General features: G+C 33.9%; 1 protein-coding gene across 2 annotated transcripts; it reads right to left on the minus strand.

Moving 5' to 3' along the window:
• Positions 1–10,586: 10,586 nt before the first annotated feature.
• Nab2 (Nuclear polyadenosine RNA-binding 2) lies at positions 10,587–15,511 on the minus strand. 2 transcript variants are annotated; one of them, XM_069119673.1, is made up of 7 exons: positions 15,314–15,511; positions 13,164–14,870; positions 12,912–13,065; positions 12,651–12,811; positions 12,275–12,569; positions 12,065–12,194; positions 10,587–11,975 (listed from the first exon to the last, which is right to left on the minus strand). In XM_069119673.1, the coding sequence occupies exons 1-7, from the start codon at positions 15,350–15,352 to the stop codon at positions 11,750–11,752; spliced, it is 2,712 nt and encodes a 903-aa protein (XP_068975774.1). In that variant the 5' UTR covers positions 15,353–15,511; the 3' UTR covers positions 10,587–11,749. The 2 variants fall into 2 exon arrangements, with proteins under 2 accessions (XP_068975774.1, XP_068975773.1); XM_069119672.1 differs by having other exon boundaries at positions 12,912–13,077; positions 15,314–15,510.
• Between the last annotated feature and the right edge of the window lie 430 nt (positions 15,512–15,941).

Below are 15,941 nucleotides of genomic sequence, written 5' to 3' on the forward strand. Positions count from 1 at the left end.
ATTCTTACAGTGTGCTAGCATCTAATTACAAAGGATTTTATTTAATGACACCGATCGTATGGAATAAAAGTGGAATATTTAAAAATGCAGTAGATTACTTTCGTCCTTTCATGAACAATTTATCGACCATCATATACTACAAATATGAATAAAAGTTTTAACAATATCACACTCCGATGTTGCTTCCTGGTAACAGTGTATTGTACGTCGAGAGAAATATCTAAATGAAAAACTATACATACTAAGTTATAAGATACTAAATTATACAAGACGTTGCTTAATTGTGGCAATAATGCGCACCTATATAAATTAACTACTAGGGAACTATCTTGTACTGACCGCTACTTCTTCAGTTCCCAAAATATCCGAGTATTTCGCAAAATCCGTAAAAACTCACAATGATATTATGATTTTAGTATTTTGCTCGTTCGTTGTGTCTTATAAAATGACACAAAAGTTCATCAAGATTTAATTGGAACTAACTACATTACATTGGGAATTCCAAATCACGCTGATAAACGCTCGAGGATCCTTAAACTGCGTGTTTTTCATTCTGGGTTGCCTTTTCCACTGCGGTATAATGGGTGCTGGGACGCACATAATTTCCTCGATTTCATCCGCAGATTTTTCATCGAAGTTAACGCTTTTGCGTGGAATTGACAATTTCCTCTTACTTCTATGTTTTGAACATTTCATAGAGTTATCAGAAATTTGCTCGTTTTCCGTCGAAGATTTTTCCAAGGTAGCAGATTCGGGTAATCCATTTTCTGTTTTTTGGACATGTTCCTTCGAAGAATCTGTGGACTCTGCAGTGCTAGAAGTTTCTTCGTCCTTCTCCGATGGACTTGTCGATGTAGACGACATACTGTTGTCATCTGTCCCCTCGCCATTTTGGAGAGCGAGTTTCGCAGCGGCAGTCGCGCTGCGCGTCATAATTCTGTTATTCGACAGATTACAAGGAAGGTTGTTATTCGACCAATAAGAGGTAGGTTTTTTTTTCGACTGTCTTCTAAGACGTTCCTCCACCATTTTACGTTTTTTGGCTTTAATTATCGCACGAGACTTTCTCCAAGCTTCTGCCATACTGCTTCGTTTCCATACGTAGTAAAAGTCCGCGAAATCTTCCTGGGAACACAAAGTTGGAGATGTTTTCGTTTATTTTTTGAAATTAATTCTTGGAGACGAAATGAAAAGGAGTATACAAAAAATACATTATGAAAAGCTATCGTAGTAGGAAAGTAAACTTACCACTCGTTTATGCGGGAGCATCTCCCTTCTAATGATTGAAAATCTTTTTTCATGTTTCATGATTCCATCCGTGAAGAGTTGCTGTAACATCAAAACGCAACAACAAAAAGATTAGAATGTTTAATTTTTCGTCAAAAGAAACTACAGTGGCGTAGAAGAGTTTTTTTTATATACCAAGAGCGAATTTATTCTGATAGAATTTCCACTATTAAATATAAGCACAGGTATAGTAACAAATAAAAAAAGACAACGCTACGAGTTATATGATATCAATTAAAATTCTTTAAAAAATCTACTTTGAAATATACAACGTTGTACGCTAGTGTAAAAATTGGAAATATATATTGTATTGTCATAATAAATACAATTTGGTCGCCAAACTATTAATATTCTAATATTCGATTCCCGATATAAAATCAACTGTACGATACTTACCATATCCTCTGGCTTCCATTTGTCAACAATTTTCTGCGGTACATCTTTCGTACATATCATCCGCAGCGCATCTTCCGGTTCATACTTGGAGTCGTGGAGAACATCCGTTATGTATTGTTTCGCAACATCAGAACACGAGTTTTCCATTGCTTCTAGGTTTCGAATGCCCTCATGTTGCTGCTTCAATGTTAAAGCAATTTGGCCTACCAGAGTATAGTCAGAGATCCATCCCTCCACATTCACATTCGGATCCCACATCTTCTCCTCACGAGAAGTTGCATACTCTTTTTCGATGTAAGAACGATCCTGACATTCGGGGGTGACAGCATATTCCTGCAATTTTAACAATTACATTTTTAATTCATCTCAATGAATTCCAAAATATCTACCTTATAAAGAAAAAGTAACAAAGAATTATTGGTCGAATGAATTTCACTTTAATCAAAATCTTTAAGAGAAAAAGGAGTACGTACCATAATCCGATCTGTCGTCTTCTTCTTCTGCTTGGAGCTCACTTGCTTTTTCCTACGTGCAGCCGATTTTCTCGGCATCTTTCTTTTTAGCTAGCAATGTTATTCCTACGATAGCAAGTGCAGGACTAGTTAGAAATTTTCTTGCAGTACTGGTACCTAGGATAGGTACCCATGCGTAGGGATGAACCTATATGCCTCCCCACTACTTCCTGATCGGGCAAAGGTCCTTTCGGTGGCAGGGTACTGGACAGTAATGTTTTCCTGTTAAATTTCTTCCATTGCTAGCGTTGTTTTACCGTTTGGCTAATTAAAGACATGAAATATCGAGTCGCTCCGCGTCTTTATCAATGATGAATCTTTGATTATGCTCGTTATTCGTGATACGAAACTTACCGATTGGTACATCTAATTGAGCATACCAAAGAGAAATCAATTACGATGAATTTGAAGATATATCAATATTAATATTAACATGGTAATATTATTATTATTTTAAAATATAGTATAATTACAAAAAAGAAGCATTGATGAATAAATGGAAATTATTTTAGTAATATTGCTTATGATTTATTGAGAAATAGGCATAACATTGAGAGATTCAGATAGACGAACAAACTCACGAACTTTTCTTAATGAAAAGTTATCGCGATGATGGAATCGAAATTTTCTTAATGAAAAGTTATCGCGACTATACAGGGTGGTTGGTAACTGGTGGTACAAGCGGAATGAGGGTGATTCTACACGAAAAAAGAAGTCAAAAATATAGAATAAAAATTTTTTTCTTAATTTATTTTTTTTTTAATTTTTTTAAAAATCTACAGTGAGATCCATTATAACGAGACGTGATGAAGTGCACGCGTACCGAGCGAAAATTCAAAGTCGATTTTCTCGAAAACAATGCCTCAAGCGAAAAATTTTTATTTTATATTTTCGACTTCCTTTTTCGCGTAGAATCACCCCCTTTCCGCTTGTACCACCAGTTACCAACCACCTTGTATTTGAAAGTGAGGGAAGTAGTGATGACGGAGTCTGCAACTATTGGTCGAAGTGCCCAAAATCACCCCAAATGTATTTGGAATGTTTTAAGAAATATCATGCGATATAGAATAATATAATATATTATCCAGAATATAAATTAATAAAAAGTTTGGTATAATGTGTTTTCAATATATTTTATGTTGTATATCCTATGTATAATATCGTATATTTAATTAACTCGAACAAGAAGAGCGTCGCCATACGTTGCCGACGGGGCCCCCACGGAAGTATACCCGTCGCACCGATGTGCGACGTGGCGACGAACGTGTTAATACAATAATATTTAATAATTAAAGAGAATAAAAGAATTTCATATTCGTTACGACTCGCACAAATTTCTATTCTTAATCTTGTACCACAGAATATTTATATTTCACTTCATAGGCACTTGATTAATGGTATATAGTAATGGCGATTAAAGTACCATTTCTAATACAGATATCAATACACTAAGAATACTATCAAGTGCTAGTTTTAAAAATAGATCTCGAAGAAAATTCCAACGACAGTGAAGCAAATTTTAGTTTCTTGTTCCATTGTGAGTTATATCTTTCTTCTTGTTTATCCCTTTGACAAATTTAAAAATTTTATGTATCATCGTATTTGTATGATATATTCTGCCATATTTCTATGATATATTCTATTCATTCATTACATAGTATTGACACATGGAACGAACTATTGTTGTGGACCAAAATAATATTATAGTTAATTCCATATCTACGGAATGGCACAAACATTTCATTGCCGTGTTATCGTATTAGACAGGTTCTTTTTATAACAAACACCCGTCCGCTAGGGAAGAACTGGCCTACATGTAGAGAAGAAATTCGTTTGTAAAATGGTATGACTCAATGTTGTCTGCGCCACGTGAACTTCGTCCTTTGACTAGACGCCTCTACAGCGACGGGCATCGGGTGAGAATATGGACACGCTGGTTTGGTGCAGAATGGATGACACTTGCACTGCTGGCCAGGATGAGAGAACGCGCATCCTAGTTTTGTGCAGGACAAGCCGAATTTACATTTGGATGTCTGTAAGCACACTTATCTCCCAACTTACACGCAGGAAATGCACCATAATGAAGGAAAAGTTAAGAAGCAGTTAAAAAACACTAGTCTAACGTGAATGTTATTGGATGTAAAGATGTAAATAAAATAGTAATCTGTACATAATGAGGGGATGAAGATACGCGTACTTTTTTCCTAATGTACAATTCGGCCAGAATCTACATGTTTCTTTCGATTTATCTAGCACCATTACCGTGCGTTTGTAAAAGTTCGTAAGAAAGGATCGCGCTATTGAATCACGGAAAAGTCCAAGGCGAGCACACGAATCGTATAGGACTGCAGCTTATCGCATACGTCTCTGTTTTTCCTTCACTTTGATGAAATATGAGCAACTCCAAGTGCAACGATGTGAGCCAATGAATTTTGAGAACTTGTTGTGTACATATTTGGAGTAGTGAAAGAAGGAGACAATAATTAAATATTGAACGGACGGAAGAATGCCGGCGTGGTCCCTTTGCAAATTTTCTTGCATAGTTCTTTCGTGAAGCTCTTCTATTGCGGATGAATGAAATGGAAATGATACGAATTGTGACAGAAGAATTCATTGTAAAACGAGAAGGATTTCAAAGTGCCCCAGTTCGATGGAAAGCAAGATTTATATACGTATAAGTGAAAATTAGTGAAATTCTCAATGATTGCGAGAACGTCGAGCACGCAATTGTAAATTTCCTCTTTCCGGCAATTAGAATAAAAAACTAGTAATTGAAATCCTTTGTACTCGATTCTTTATATTTTTCAGTTTACGGATTTGTTATTTGATTTTTTTAGAAATATACAACTTCAACATACAATTTTCTATTTTCTACGTCTTTGGCTACCAAGAATTAGATCATTAATATTGATCAACAAATAAACATTTATTTTTAACAAAGAGATACTGTGCAAAGATACAATTCTTTACGCGTAAATTTGAATTTTGTTTATTCTTATTCATACGCAAGAAAGTAAAATTGAGGGAGCCGATTACAGATATTTCGAGAACAAAGGTTGAACAGGATCATTAATTTTTACGAACAAAACGTTCTTTCGATCAGATTAACGTATAATGCACATAGATCTACAAATAACAACAACAATCAATCAACGATTATAACAATCTTCAAAAGATCAGCGACGAAATTAACATCCGAAAGATTAAAGAAGTTAGAAAATTAGAAAGATTGAAATGTTGAATTTCCTTATTGAAACAACCGTATATTTTATACAAAGACAGCGATACTGCCTGATACGTATTGTGATAAGCATTCACGAACGATGCAGATCGTCGAAACTGTCCACATTGTAGACTTGAATCGATTTATCGTGAATTTTCTACCATGTGCAGATTCGTAAACCAAATCTCGTTCGATTTCTCCTCAAATTCACACTTTAATCTTTTTTTTTTTTTTTTAAGTACAAAACTAGCAAAAATAAATTGGTTATCGTCGTGATAATTAGAAGCAGGATTTGAAAAATGCAAGAAAAAAGAAGAACAAGGAAAAAGAATAACGCGTTAGAGCAACAGACTACTCGTAACTAAGAGAATAGAGGTGTTCCTCCACTTCCGATTAACGAAGAACGGTGATGCGTCGTCGTTGCGGCGAGCTTTCGTTGGCAGCCTGCACATTGTCTTAAATGGTAGCTAACATCTTTGTCTCAAGCCCTTTCTAGTTAACGGCATGATACTGGACCGTCTTTTTTTTAAGTTTTAATTTTACCACATATTCGTGTTTAATATCTCGTTCTTTTTTTTTAATTGTTTTTTTTTTAATTAACTGATTAAAATATGTAACCTATCCCGCAATTGGAAAATTCTGTGTAAAAGAATTCTTATGTTATATGTATAAGGATAAGGGTGATATAAAAAGAAATACGAATATGCTGTTTATGAAACGTTTTATTGATAGTAAAATGGTTAAAATTGTGGAAATCCTCAAGGGGGCGAGTTTCGAACACGAAGAAAGCGATGGATGTATCATACTCATACAGAAACACATACACTCATACACCATGTTCCAAACACGCGGCGCCTCATCTCAAGAAAATCTCGCTGTTACATTCTTACAGTGTGCTAGCATCTAATTACAAAGGATTTTATTTAATGACACCGATCGTATGGAATAAAAGTGGAATATTTAAAAATGCAGTAGATTACTTTCGTCCTTTCATCAACAATTTATTGACCATCATATACTACAAACACGAATAAAAATTTTAACAATATCACACTCCGATGTTGCTTACTGGTAACAGTGTATTGCACGTCGAGAGAAATATCTAAATGAAAAAATATACATACTAAGTTATAAGATACTAAATTATACAAAACATTGCTTAATTGTGGCAATAATGCGCACCTATATAAATTGACTACTAGGGAACTATCTTGTACTGACTGCTACTTCTTCAGTTCCCAAAATATCCGAGTATTTTGCAAAATCCGTAAAAACTCACAATGATATTATGATTTTATTATTTTGCTCGTTCGTTGTGTCTTATAAAATGACACAAAAGTTCATCAAGATTTAATTGGAACTAATTATTTACATTGGGAATTCCAAATCACGCTGATAAACGCTCGAGTATCATTAAACAACGTGTTTTTTATTCTTCATTGCCTTTTCCACTGCGGTATAATGGGTGCTGGGACGCACATAATTTCTTCGATTTCATCCGCAGATTTTTCATCGAAGTTAACGCTTTTGCGTGGAATTGACAATTTCCTCTTACTTCTATGTTTTGAACATTTCATAGAGTTATCAGAAATTTGCTCATTTTCCGTCGAAGACTTTTCCGAGGTAGCAGATTCGGGTAATCCATTTTCTGTTTTTTGGTCATGTTCCTTCGAAGAATCTGTGGACTCTGCAGTGCTAGAAGTTTCTTCGTCCTTCTCCGATGGACTTGTCGATGTAGACGACATACTGTCGTCATCTGTCCCCTCGCTATTTTGGAGTACGAGTTTCGCAGCGGCAGTCGCGCTGCGCGTCATAACTCTGTCATTCGACAGATTACAAGGAGGTTTGTTATTCGACCGATTAGAAGGAGGTTTGTTGTTCGACTGTTTTCTAAGACGTTCCTCCTCCATTTTACGATTTTTGGCTTTAATTATCGCTCGGGACTTTCTCCAAGCTTCTGCCATACTGCTTCGTTTCCATACGTAGTAAAAGTCCACGAAATCTTCCTGCGAACACAAAGTTGGAGATGTTTTTGTTCATTTTTTGAAATTAATTCTTGGAGACGAAATGAAAAGGAGTATATAAAAAATACATTATGAAAAGCTATCGTTGTAGGAAAATAAACTTACCAGTCGTTTATGCGGAAGCATCTCCCTTCTAATGATTGAAAATCTTTTTTCATGTTTCATGATTCCATCCGTGAAGAGTTGCTGTAACATCAAAACGCAACAACAAAAAGATTAGAATGTTTAATTTTTCGTCAAAAGAAACTACAGTGGCGTAGAAGAGTTTTTTTTATATTCCAAGAGCGAATTTATTCTGATAGAATTTCCACTATTAAATATAAGCACAGGTATAGTAACAAATAAAAAAAGACAACGCTGCGAGTTATATAATATCAATTAAAATTCTTTAAAGAATCTACTTTGAAATATAAAACGTTGTACGCTAGTGTAAAAATTGGAAATTTTTATTGTGTTGTCATAATCAATTCAATTTGATCGCCAAATCATTAATATTCTAATATTCGATCAAATATTCGAATATATTATCAACTGTATGATATTCACCATATCCTCTGGCGTCCATTTGTCAATAATTTTCTGTGGCATATCATTCATTAATATCATTCGCATCGCATCTTGCGGTTCATACTTGGACTCATGCAGAACATCCGAGATGTATTGTTCTGCAACACCAGAACACGAATTTTCTATTGCTTTTATGTTTGAAATGCCGTCATGTTCCTGCTTGAGTGTTAAAACAGCTCGGGCTGCGAGAGAATAGCCGGGGAACCATCCCTCCACATCCTCTTTCGGATCCCACATCTTCTCCTCCCGAGAAGTTGTATATTCTTTTTCGGCGTATGACCGATCCTGACATTCGAGGATGACAGCATATTCCTGCAATTTTAACAATTACATTTTTAATTCATCTCAATGAATTCCAAAATATCTACTTTATAAAGAAAAAGTAACAAAGAATTAATGTTGATGGTCGAATGAATTTCACTTTAATCAAACTGTTTAAGAGAAAAGGGGTACCTACCATAATCCGATCTGTCATCTTCTTCTTCTGCTTGGAGCTCACTTGCTTTTTCCTACGTGCAGCCGATTTTCTCGACATCTTTCTATCTAGCTAGCAATGTTATTGCTACAACAGCAAGTGCAATGATAGTTAGTCAGAAATTTTTTGCGGTACTGGTATCTAGGACTGGTACCCCTGCGAAGCCGTAAGCCTCCCCACTACTTCCTGATCGGGCAAAGGTCCTTTCGGTGGCAGGGTACTGACAGTAATGTTTTCCTGCCAAATTTCTTCCATTGGTAGCGTTGTTTTACCGTTTGGCTAATTACAGACATGAAATATCGAGCCGCTCCGCTTCTTTATCAATGATGAATCTTTGAATATGCTCGTTATTCGTGCTACGAAACTTACCAATTGGTACATCTAATTGAGCATACCAAAGAGAAATCAATTACGATGAATTTGAAGATATATCAATATTAATATTAACATGGTAATATTATTATTATTTTAAAATATAGTATAATTATAAAAAAGAAGGATTGATGAATAAATGGATATTATTTTAGTAATATTACTTATGATTTATTGAGAAATAGGCATAACATTGAGAGCTTCAGATAGACGAACAAACAGTCACGTACTCTTCTTAACGAAAAATTATCGCGATGATGGAGTTCGCGACTATATATTTGGAAATGAAGGCACAAATCGAAACACTGTTTGTAGTAGTGACGAATTATTCGAAATTGTAATTTGAAAGCATGTGCACGATTTGACGCGATGCGTTGGGCTGGCCACGAGTCTCGAAAGAAAACTGGACGGAACGGCAGAAAGCTCCGACTAGACACCGTGTCAATTCGTGAGATAAGATAAGGTCGGAGGAAATATTCACAACGACAGGGTATTTTCTGAAATTTTCTCGTGCAACATATTATTGTTCTATTATAATTATTATCTTTATTTTATTCGGGACTGAATTGAACAAGTTATATTCATGTTTCGAGCAACTATTCAGTGGTAATTTTGAAGACTTCGTAATTGCATTCGTGAATATTTAATACAATAATATTTGATAATTATAGAGAATAAAAGAATTTCATATTCGTTACGACTCGCACAAATTTCTATTCTTGATCTTGTACCAAAGAATATTTATATTTCATTTCATAGGCACTTGATTAATGGTATATTGTAATGGCGATTAAAGTACCATTTCTAATACAGATATCAATACATTAAGAATACGATCAAACGCTAGTTATAAGAATAGATCTCGAAGAAAATTCCAATGACAGTGAAGCAAATTTTACTTTCTTGTACCATTGTGATTTGTATCTTCCTCCTTGTTTATGCCTCTGACTAATTGAAAAATTTTATGAATCGTCGTATTTACATGATATATTCTAAGCCCATTCATTACATAGTGATGACACATGGTACGAACTATTGTTGTGGACCAAAATAATATTATAGTTAGTTCCATACCTAGGGAATGGCACAAACACTTCATTGCGTGTATCGTATTAGACAGGTTCTTTTCATAACAAACACCTGTCCGGTGGGAAAGAATTGGTCTACAAGTGGAGGAAAACATGCTCTTAGATTATAAAGCAGCAGTAGCAATTTATATATACGTATGCATATGTGTGTACAGGTTTATCGCGAGAATTTAATATATAAATATATAATATATAATAGGCGAATAAAATATAATACGAAGATATAACTAATTATGTAATTAATCCAGATTAACTGCAAGATCATTTCATAGTATCTTTGATATCTAAAAAGTTCGATCTAGATTCTGAAAGAGTTAATGTTGAAGCATAATAATCAGAAGAAATTACTACTGATGATACTGTTATATTTGTGATTTTTATTGAAATAAACTTATACTTTAACAGTATAATTACCCCGAAGATTTCAGATTTTCTTTTTGCGCTTACCAAAAATACGTGTGTATTATAACAAAATTGATCTTAACTTTTACTGAAATAGAAACATTATCTGATATTATTTTAATTATGATTATATCTATACTATATATATATAGTATATCAAAGCACATTACAGTTAGGTAATTCTAGTATTGATTGGATGATGAAGGTAAAATGTAGGAATATTTAAGAAAATAGAATTGCTTAAAATTTAGAGATATAACCGTGTATTTATAGTCCTTTATACAAGATTTATATTCTCGTAGTACCTAAACAGGTTGATTAATGAATTTAATTTCATTGGTTTAATAAACAGATAATAAAGTGCACAAAGCTGGCTTTCGTTTTCTTTTACACTACACTCACGTATAATAATAAAAATTATAAATTACACAAAAAAGTTTATATCATCCGTAATTCTCGAACAAATATTTTCTATTGTTCGAGTGAAATTATGTTATGACAATTACATTGCACAGCCATTGATTAATAAATATAGTTCGTGTAAATTTCAAAGGTAGGATTCTGTCTGATATAACGTAGAAAAAGAATTAATTGCCTATGTTTAAAATAGGCAAGAAGAGTGAACAAAAAACTCATTGTTTACTACAATTATATATATTATTTGTTAAAGTCGCATTAATATCGAATTAATGTAATGTTTCACTGATGTTTTCTTAAAACTAAGAGAAAAACGAATAGACACTCCACGCAATCTATTTAAACAGATCGGCGAAATGGTAAAAGACAATGCCTGTAATTCGTAGACCGGGGAACGAATAAAACTAGAACGCCATTAAATGTATTACTGAACAAATGCAAACTGCTGCTCCGTGAATCGACATGATGTATGATACAGATTAAATGGGAGTCGAACGTCGAAATTCCATCCAAAGTTTGCGATCGAAACGTACACTCGTTCATTTGTACAAAGTAGAATGTTACTTTTTTTTCATTGCATCAGCAAGAATACTATCGCTAGCAATATGTGAAAGAACAAGATACATTGTAATAAAAGATTTTTGACCGTGATCGATAAAAGTTATACTACTGTAACACTATATTCGTAAAGTGCAATACATGTAAATTAACTGAATATATCTACGAATGTATAAGATCTCTGAGTAAAAAGGAAAGATCCTTAATACTTTACAATCATTAATTAGTCTCTTAGTTATCAATAACGCACCTAACATAATATAATTGGACAACATTGATCTATTGCTATTATTATTGCTACTCTCGTTACATGTATCGAGTTTTGTTACTGAAAATCAAGTAGTCGTGATAGTATCCTTGCTAATATACATGTCAATCTATCACTAGAGGAAAGGAAAATTTGTACATCGTTTGTACAATGGTATGACTCAATCTTGTCTGCGCCACGTGAATTTCGCCCTTTGACTAGACGCCTCCACAGCGACCGGCATCGGGTGAGAATATGGACACGCTGGTTTGGTGCAGAATGGATGATACTTGCACTGCTGGGCGGGATGAGAGAACACGCATCCTAGTTTTGTGCAGGACAAGCCGAATTTACATTTGGGATGTCTGTAAGCACACTTGTCTCCAAACTTACACGCAGGAAATGCACTATAATGTAGGAAAAGATAAGAAGGAGTTAAAAAACACTTGACTAATGTGAATGATAATGAATGGAAAGAATTAAATAAAATAGTAACCTGCACATAATGAGGGGATGAAGATACGCGCACTTATTTCCTAATGTACAATTGGGCCAGTATCTACATTTCTCTTTCGATTTATCTATCACCGTTACCGTGTTTTCTGTTAGTGGTTTTTTATCTAGACCTGGATGCAAAAGACAACGTTATAAAGTTTGTATTATAGAATTTATGTAAGAAGTAAATTAGTGAAATTGTATTATTTACGTTTAGCTAATAATGGATTCGTTAATAATGTGCTGGATTTTAAATCTGTGGGACTTGGTAAACGAGATCTATTATAAATAATTGGGCTTAATTTTCTCCTTTTTTTTGGTATCTCTTCGATTTTCTCTACATTCTCCGTATTGCAATTTTCATTGTTCTCCTCTGTTCTTTCTTTTACACTTATATCACCTTCAGTTTCAATTTCCGTTACTTGAAAGACAGAAGTTTCTGATTCATTCTGCGTATATATGTCGTTTTGAATTGTTGATAGTGCAAGTTCGTCATCTTCATTCACCTATAAGTTAATGTCAATTGATAAAATGAATAAGCAGAATCAAAGAAAATTTACGGTTCAGACAAATTACAAAGTACGTACCTCCATTTCCAGTCGTTCATCGTCGTCAGACGTCACTTTATCTTTCATTAAATTAGTGTTATATCCATTGAGTGTAACTAAAAATTTTTGGTTGTCGTCACTCCTTTGGAATAAAGACATTACGACACCCATATGTTCCTCGGTAACTGGTTGCGGTACATCTACAGACCGTATAATACTAAATATATTAGAGAAACAATTTTAAGTATTATATATATCTCCAAAAAAAAAAATGAAAAAGTAGAGTAAAAATACACTTACAAGGCTTTGATTTTGATTCTGAAACATCTGTATTTAATTCTACTTGTATTTTTTCCATAACCAATCTTTTATTGGAATTCAAATGTACTGATAAATTTTGACCCACGTCTCGCACAGCAGGTGGTTTAAGATGTTTCAATGTTTGCTTCTTTTCCTGTGAAAGTTTCTTAATGAAAAAATATTCATCGGTTAAAATATGTATCAAATTGTTTTTAATCAGTAATATTAATATCTACTACATTTTATACATACCAATAAGGATGGCTCCGGATTCTTTTGTGTAACAACAGATTGATTTGCCTCGGCAACAGCTCTTAATAAAAGTGATTGCGTGGCACGTTTTTGCGTTGGTTGCAATGGTTTTAGAGGTCTTGGTGTTACAATTACTTTACTGGGTATCTTAGTTTCCTCAACTTCTTCCTCTGCATCGCTGCATTCTTTGTTACTCTTTGTTAATGATTTCAGTCGTTTTCTATCAGTCTTAACTGGTACAGGTTTATTTACAGCTATTATATGGGATTTAATAGGTCCACTTGTACCTACAGATTGTGGGTCATCATCTAATTCCTCTTCTGCACCTAGATTGAGGTAGTCCTCATCCTCGCTACTTTGAGAACGTCTGATTGACGAATTAAAGCCAGACTTAACGCTAACTGGCTTAAAATTATTCTTCAATGGTCCCAATCTATTCTTTATATTTTTATTGTTGGACAAGGTATCGCGATCTTGTTCCAAAGGTTTGCTTTTAAATTCTATAGGTTCTTTATTACCTAATTGTTTAGGTGATTTATTAACAGTCGCGATCCCTAAGCGATCTTTAATCGTACCCGTTGTTTTTTCTGCCGATTTCGACTTTAGATTAGAATTTATTTTTTCCCTTATCTCTAAATTTTTGGATGCTTTTTCGACCTTGGAATTACCCAGTCGAGTTTTTATACTACTAACTTTATCAGATTCATGTTTCAATTCGATCTCACGGTTCCTCTTCGTACGATCCTCCGTATCAAAAGGTCTTCCCCTCGGAAAATTATTATTGCGATTATCCAACCGACGCTTTTCAGTCTGCCTATACCGACTTTCGATATCCGTTTTTTCTCTGTGAACTTCAAACTTTTTCCTTGGCGATACCACACCTAAACGATTTTTTACAGATACAACAGATGTAACTTTCGGTTTATTAACGCAAGACTTCAATTTCTTCGTGTTATCATCTGTTCTACACTCTCCATCCTCCTCGATTTTTGACCTTTTTACTTCACTTTGCTTTTTCTCCAAACTATCCTTATAACTATTTGTTGTGTCTAGTGGTCTTTTTAAATTTCTAGATGGTGTATCGTCCATTTTTGTCTCAACATGGGAGTCTCTAGATTTATTATTAGAAGATTCAAAAGTTGAAACTTCTTTATTTGTATTCATACTTTGACTATCATTTGTCTGTATTCTTTTTGGTACTGATTGCTGGGGAACAATATGATTTGCTGTTCCATCTGATTTAGTCTCGTTATTGGCAACTTTTACAAGTTTATCTACACTTTTATTTTGTGTTGTCTCCAATTTTTGACTAGATAAGAATGTTTTTGTATTTTGCTTATGGAATGATTTATCATCTTTCACACTTTTATTGGAAGACTTATCAATAGTCTGATTAGCAGCTTGATCTTCCAGAAAGGAAGTTGTTGATGTCTTCCTCTTCTTCCTTTCTTCTTCTTGTTTTACAACGACTGTAGGCACAAATTCCCTCAATGATTTTTTCTTAGCTACAGTAACCTTCTGCAATTTTTTCAATACTTGGTCATGCAACCAATCGACAAATGGAGTTGTGCAATTTTCCAGAAATAAATATAGATCCTCGTGCATCTGTTGACGAGACTTCTTATTTACAACCATTACTAAAATATAATCTGGTAGTTCTTCATCGTATCTTATCCCTAATTCCAATAATTTAGCACGAATAGCACTCTGAAAAGAAAGAATAATAAGTCATTTTTATTATGAAGTTTCTGATATAGAGATTGATGTGTTTTCCCTTATAATTTATATAATTCTTTATTATTTTTAGCCATTTACAAAATTTCAACATCTTTATCGTTTCCAAATATTTTACTTTCAATGCTTTCCCACTTTTTCTTGACTTTTAAATATATATATATGAAATTTCTATGCAAATTAATCACTAAATTAATCGAGCGTCGTATCGAAAGTGTAACTCCCATATAAAACTGCAATAATTGTAATGTGTAAATTGTCAAAACCTAACAACAAAACTATCATACAACAAGAAAGACATTAAACAGAGACTTGTCGATAATCCTCCAAAGTTCTGCATCGGAAATTATTGAACACAACAAGGCGAATAGAACAATGTAAGTATAATCAGGTAAAAGCGTAAATCTTTCACTTACCCGCAATTGATTCGTAACTTCTATCCCGCGTATATCCATGATGTTGATTACATTTAATAAATTAAACGCGCGGTGAAAGAAAACTGTTGTCGAGTCACAAAATCGACGATATTATTACGGATATTGAAGAATAAAAACATTCTCCGCCACGAAAGATCAGAATCAGAATGCTTCCTTCTAGTAAGTAAGCAACCTAGGCAGGAAACTCTGTACGTATTCCAAGTATATAGACCTATATTGTATAAATAACAATTACTTCTCCTTAATACTTTTATAAACAGGGCGTTTATAAGCCTCTTATTACCAAACTAAAAATAATATTCATACCGAAATTGCATCGTTTATAATTTGAAATTATACAAACGCAATGTGGATACAATAAATGCGCAATTCGCTTTTCACCAACTTTATATATACAGTTTCCCCTGTATTAGAATGAGCATACCGTGGACGGAAATAGTTCTGCCGTTGATACGAGCAGGTAGGTTGGTCTATACTTTATTATCTTCATGACATAGCAAAGGCGGCAATATATAAATTGAACATATATTTAAATGAAAAGAAAAGATGTGATCATGAATTTGACTAACTTCAAAAATATATCTTTTCTGAATTGTTTTCTTGACAA

Source organism: Bombus flavifrons, chromosome 9 (assembly GCF_040668555.2).
Source record: "Bombus flavifrons isolate JBK064 chromosome 9, iyBomFlav1_principal, whole genome shotgun sequence".
NCBI classification, from domain to species: domain Eukaryota; kingdom Metazoa; phylum Arthropoda; class Insecta; order Hymenoptera; family Apidae; genus Bombus; species Bombus flavifrons.

What these genes read in the sequence shown, in the direction of transcription:
- Nab2 (XM_069119672.1), bottom strand. Translation starts at nt 15,352, where the DNA reads ATGGATATACGCGGGATAGAAGTTACGAATCAATTGCGG. An exon ending in ATCCGGAGCCATCCTTATTG is followed by an intron (nt 13,078 to 13,163) that starts GTATGTATAAAA and finishes TTTTTCATTAAG; the next exon opens with AAACTTTCACAGGAAAAGAA. An exon ending in AGAATCAAAATCAAAGCCTT is followed by an intron (nt 12,812 to 12,911) that starts GTAAGTGTATTT and finishes TACGGTCTGTAG; the next exon opens with ATGTACCGCAACCAGTTACC.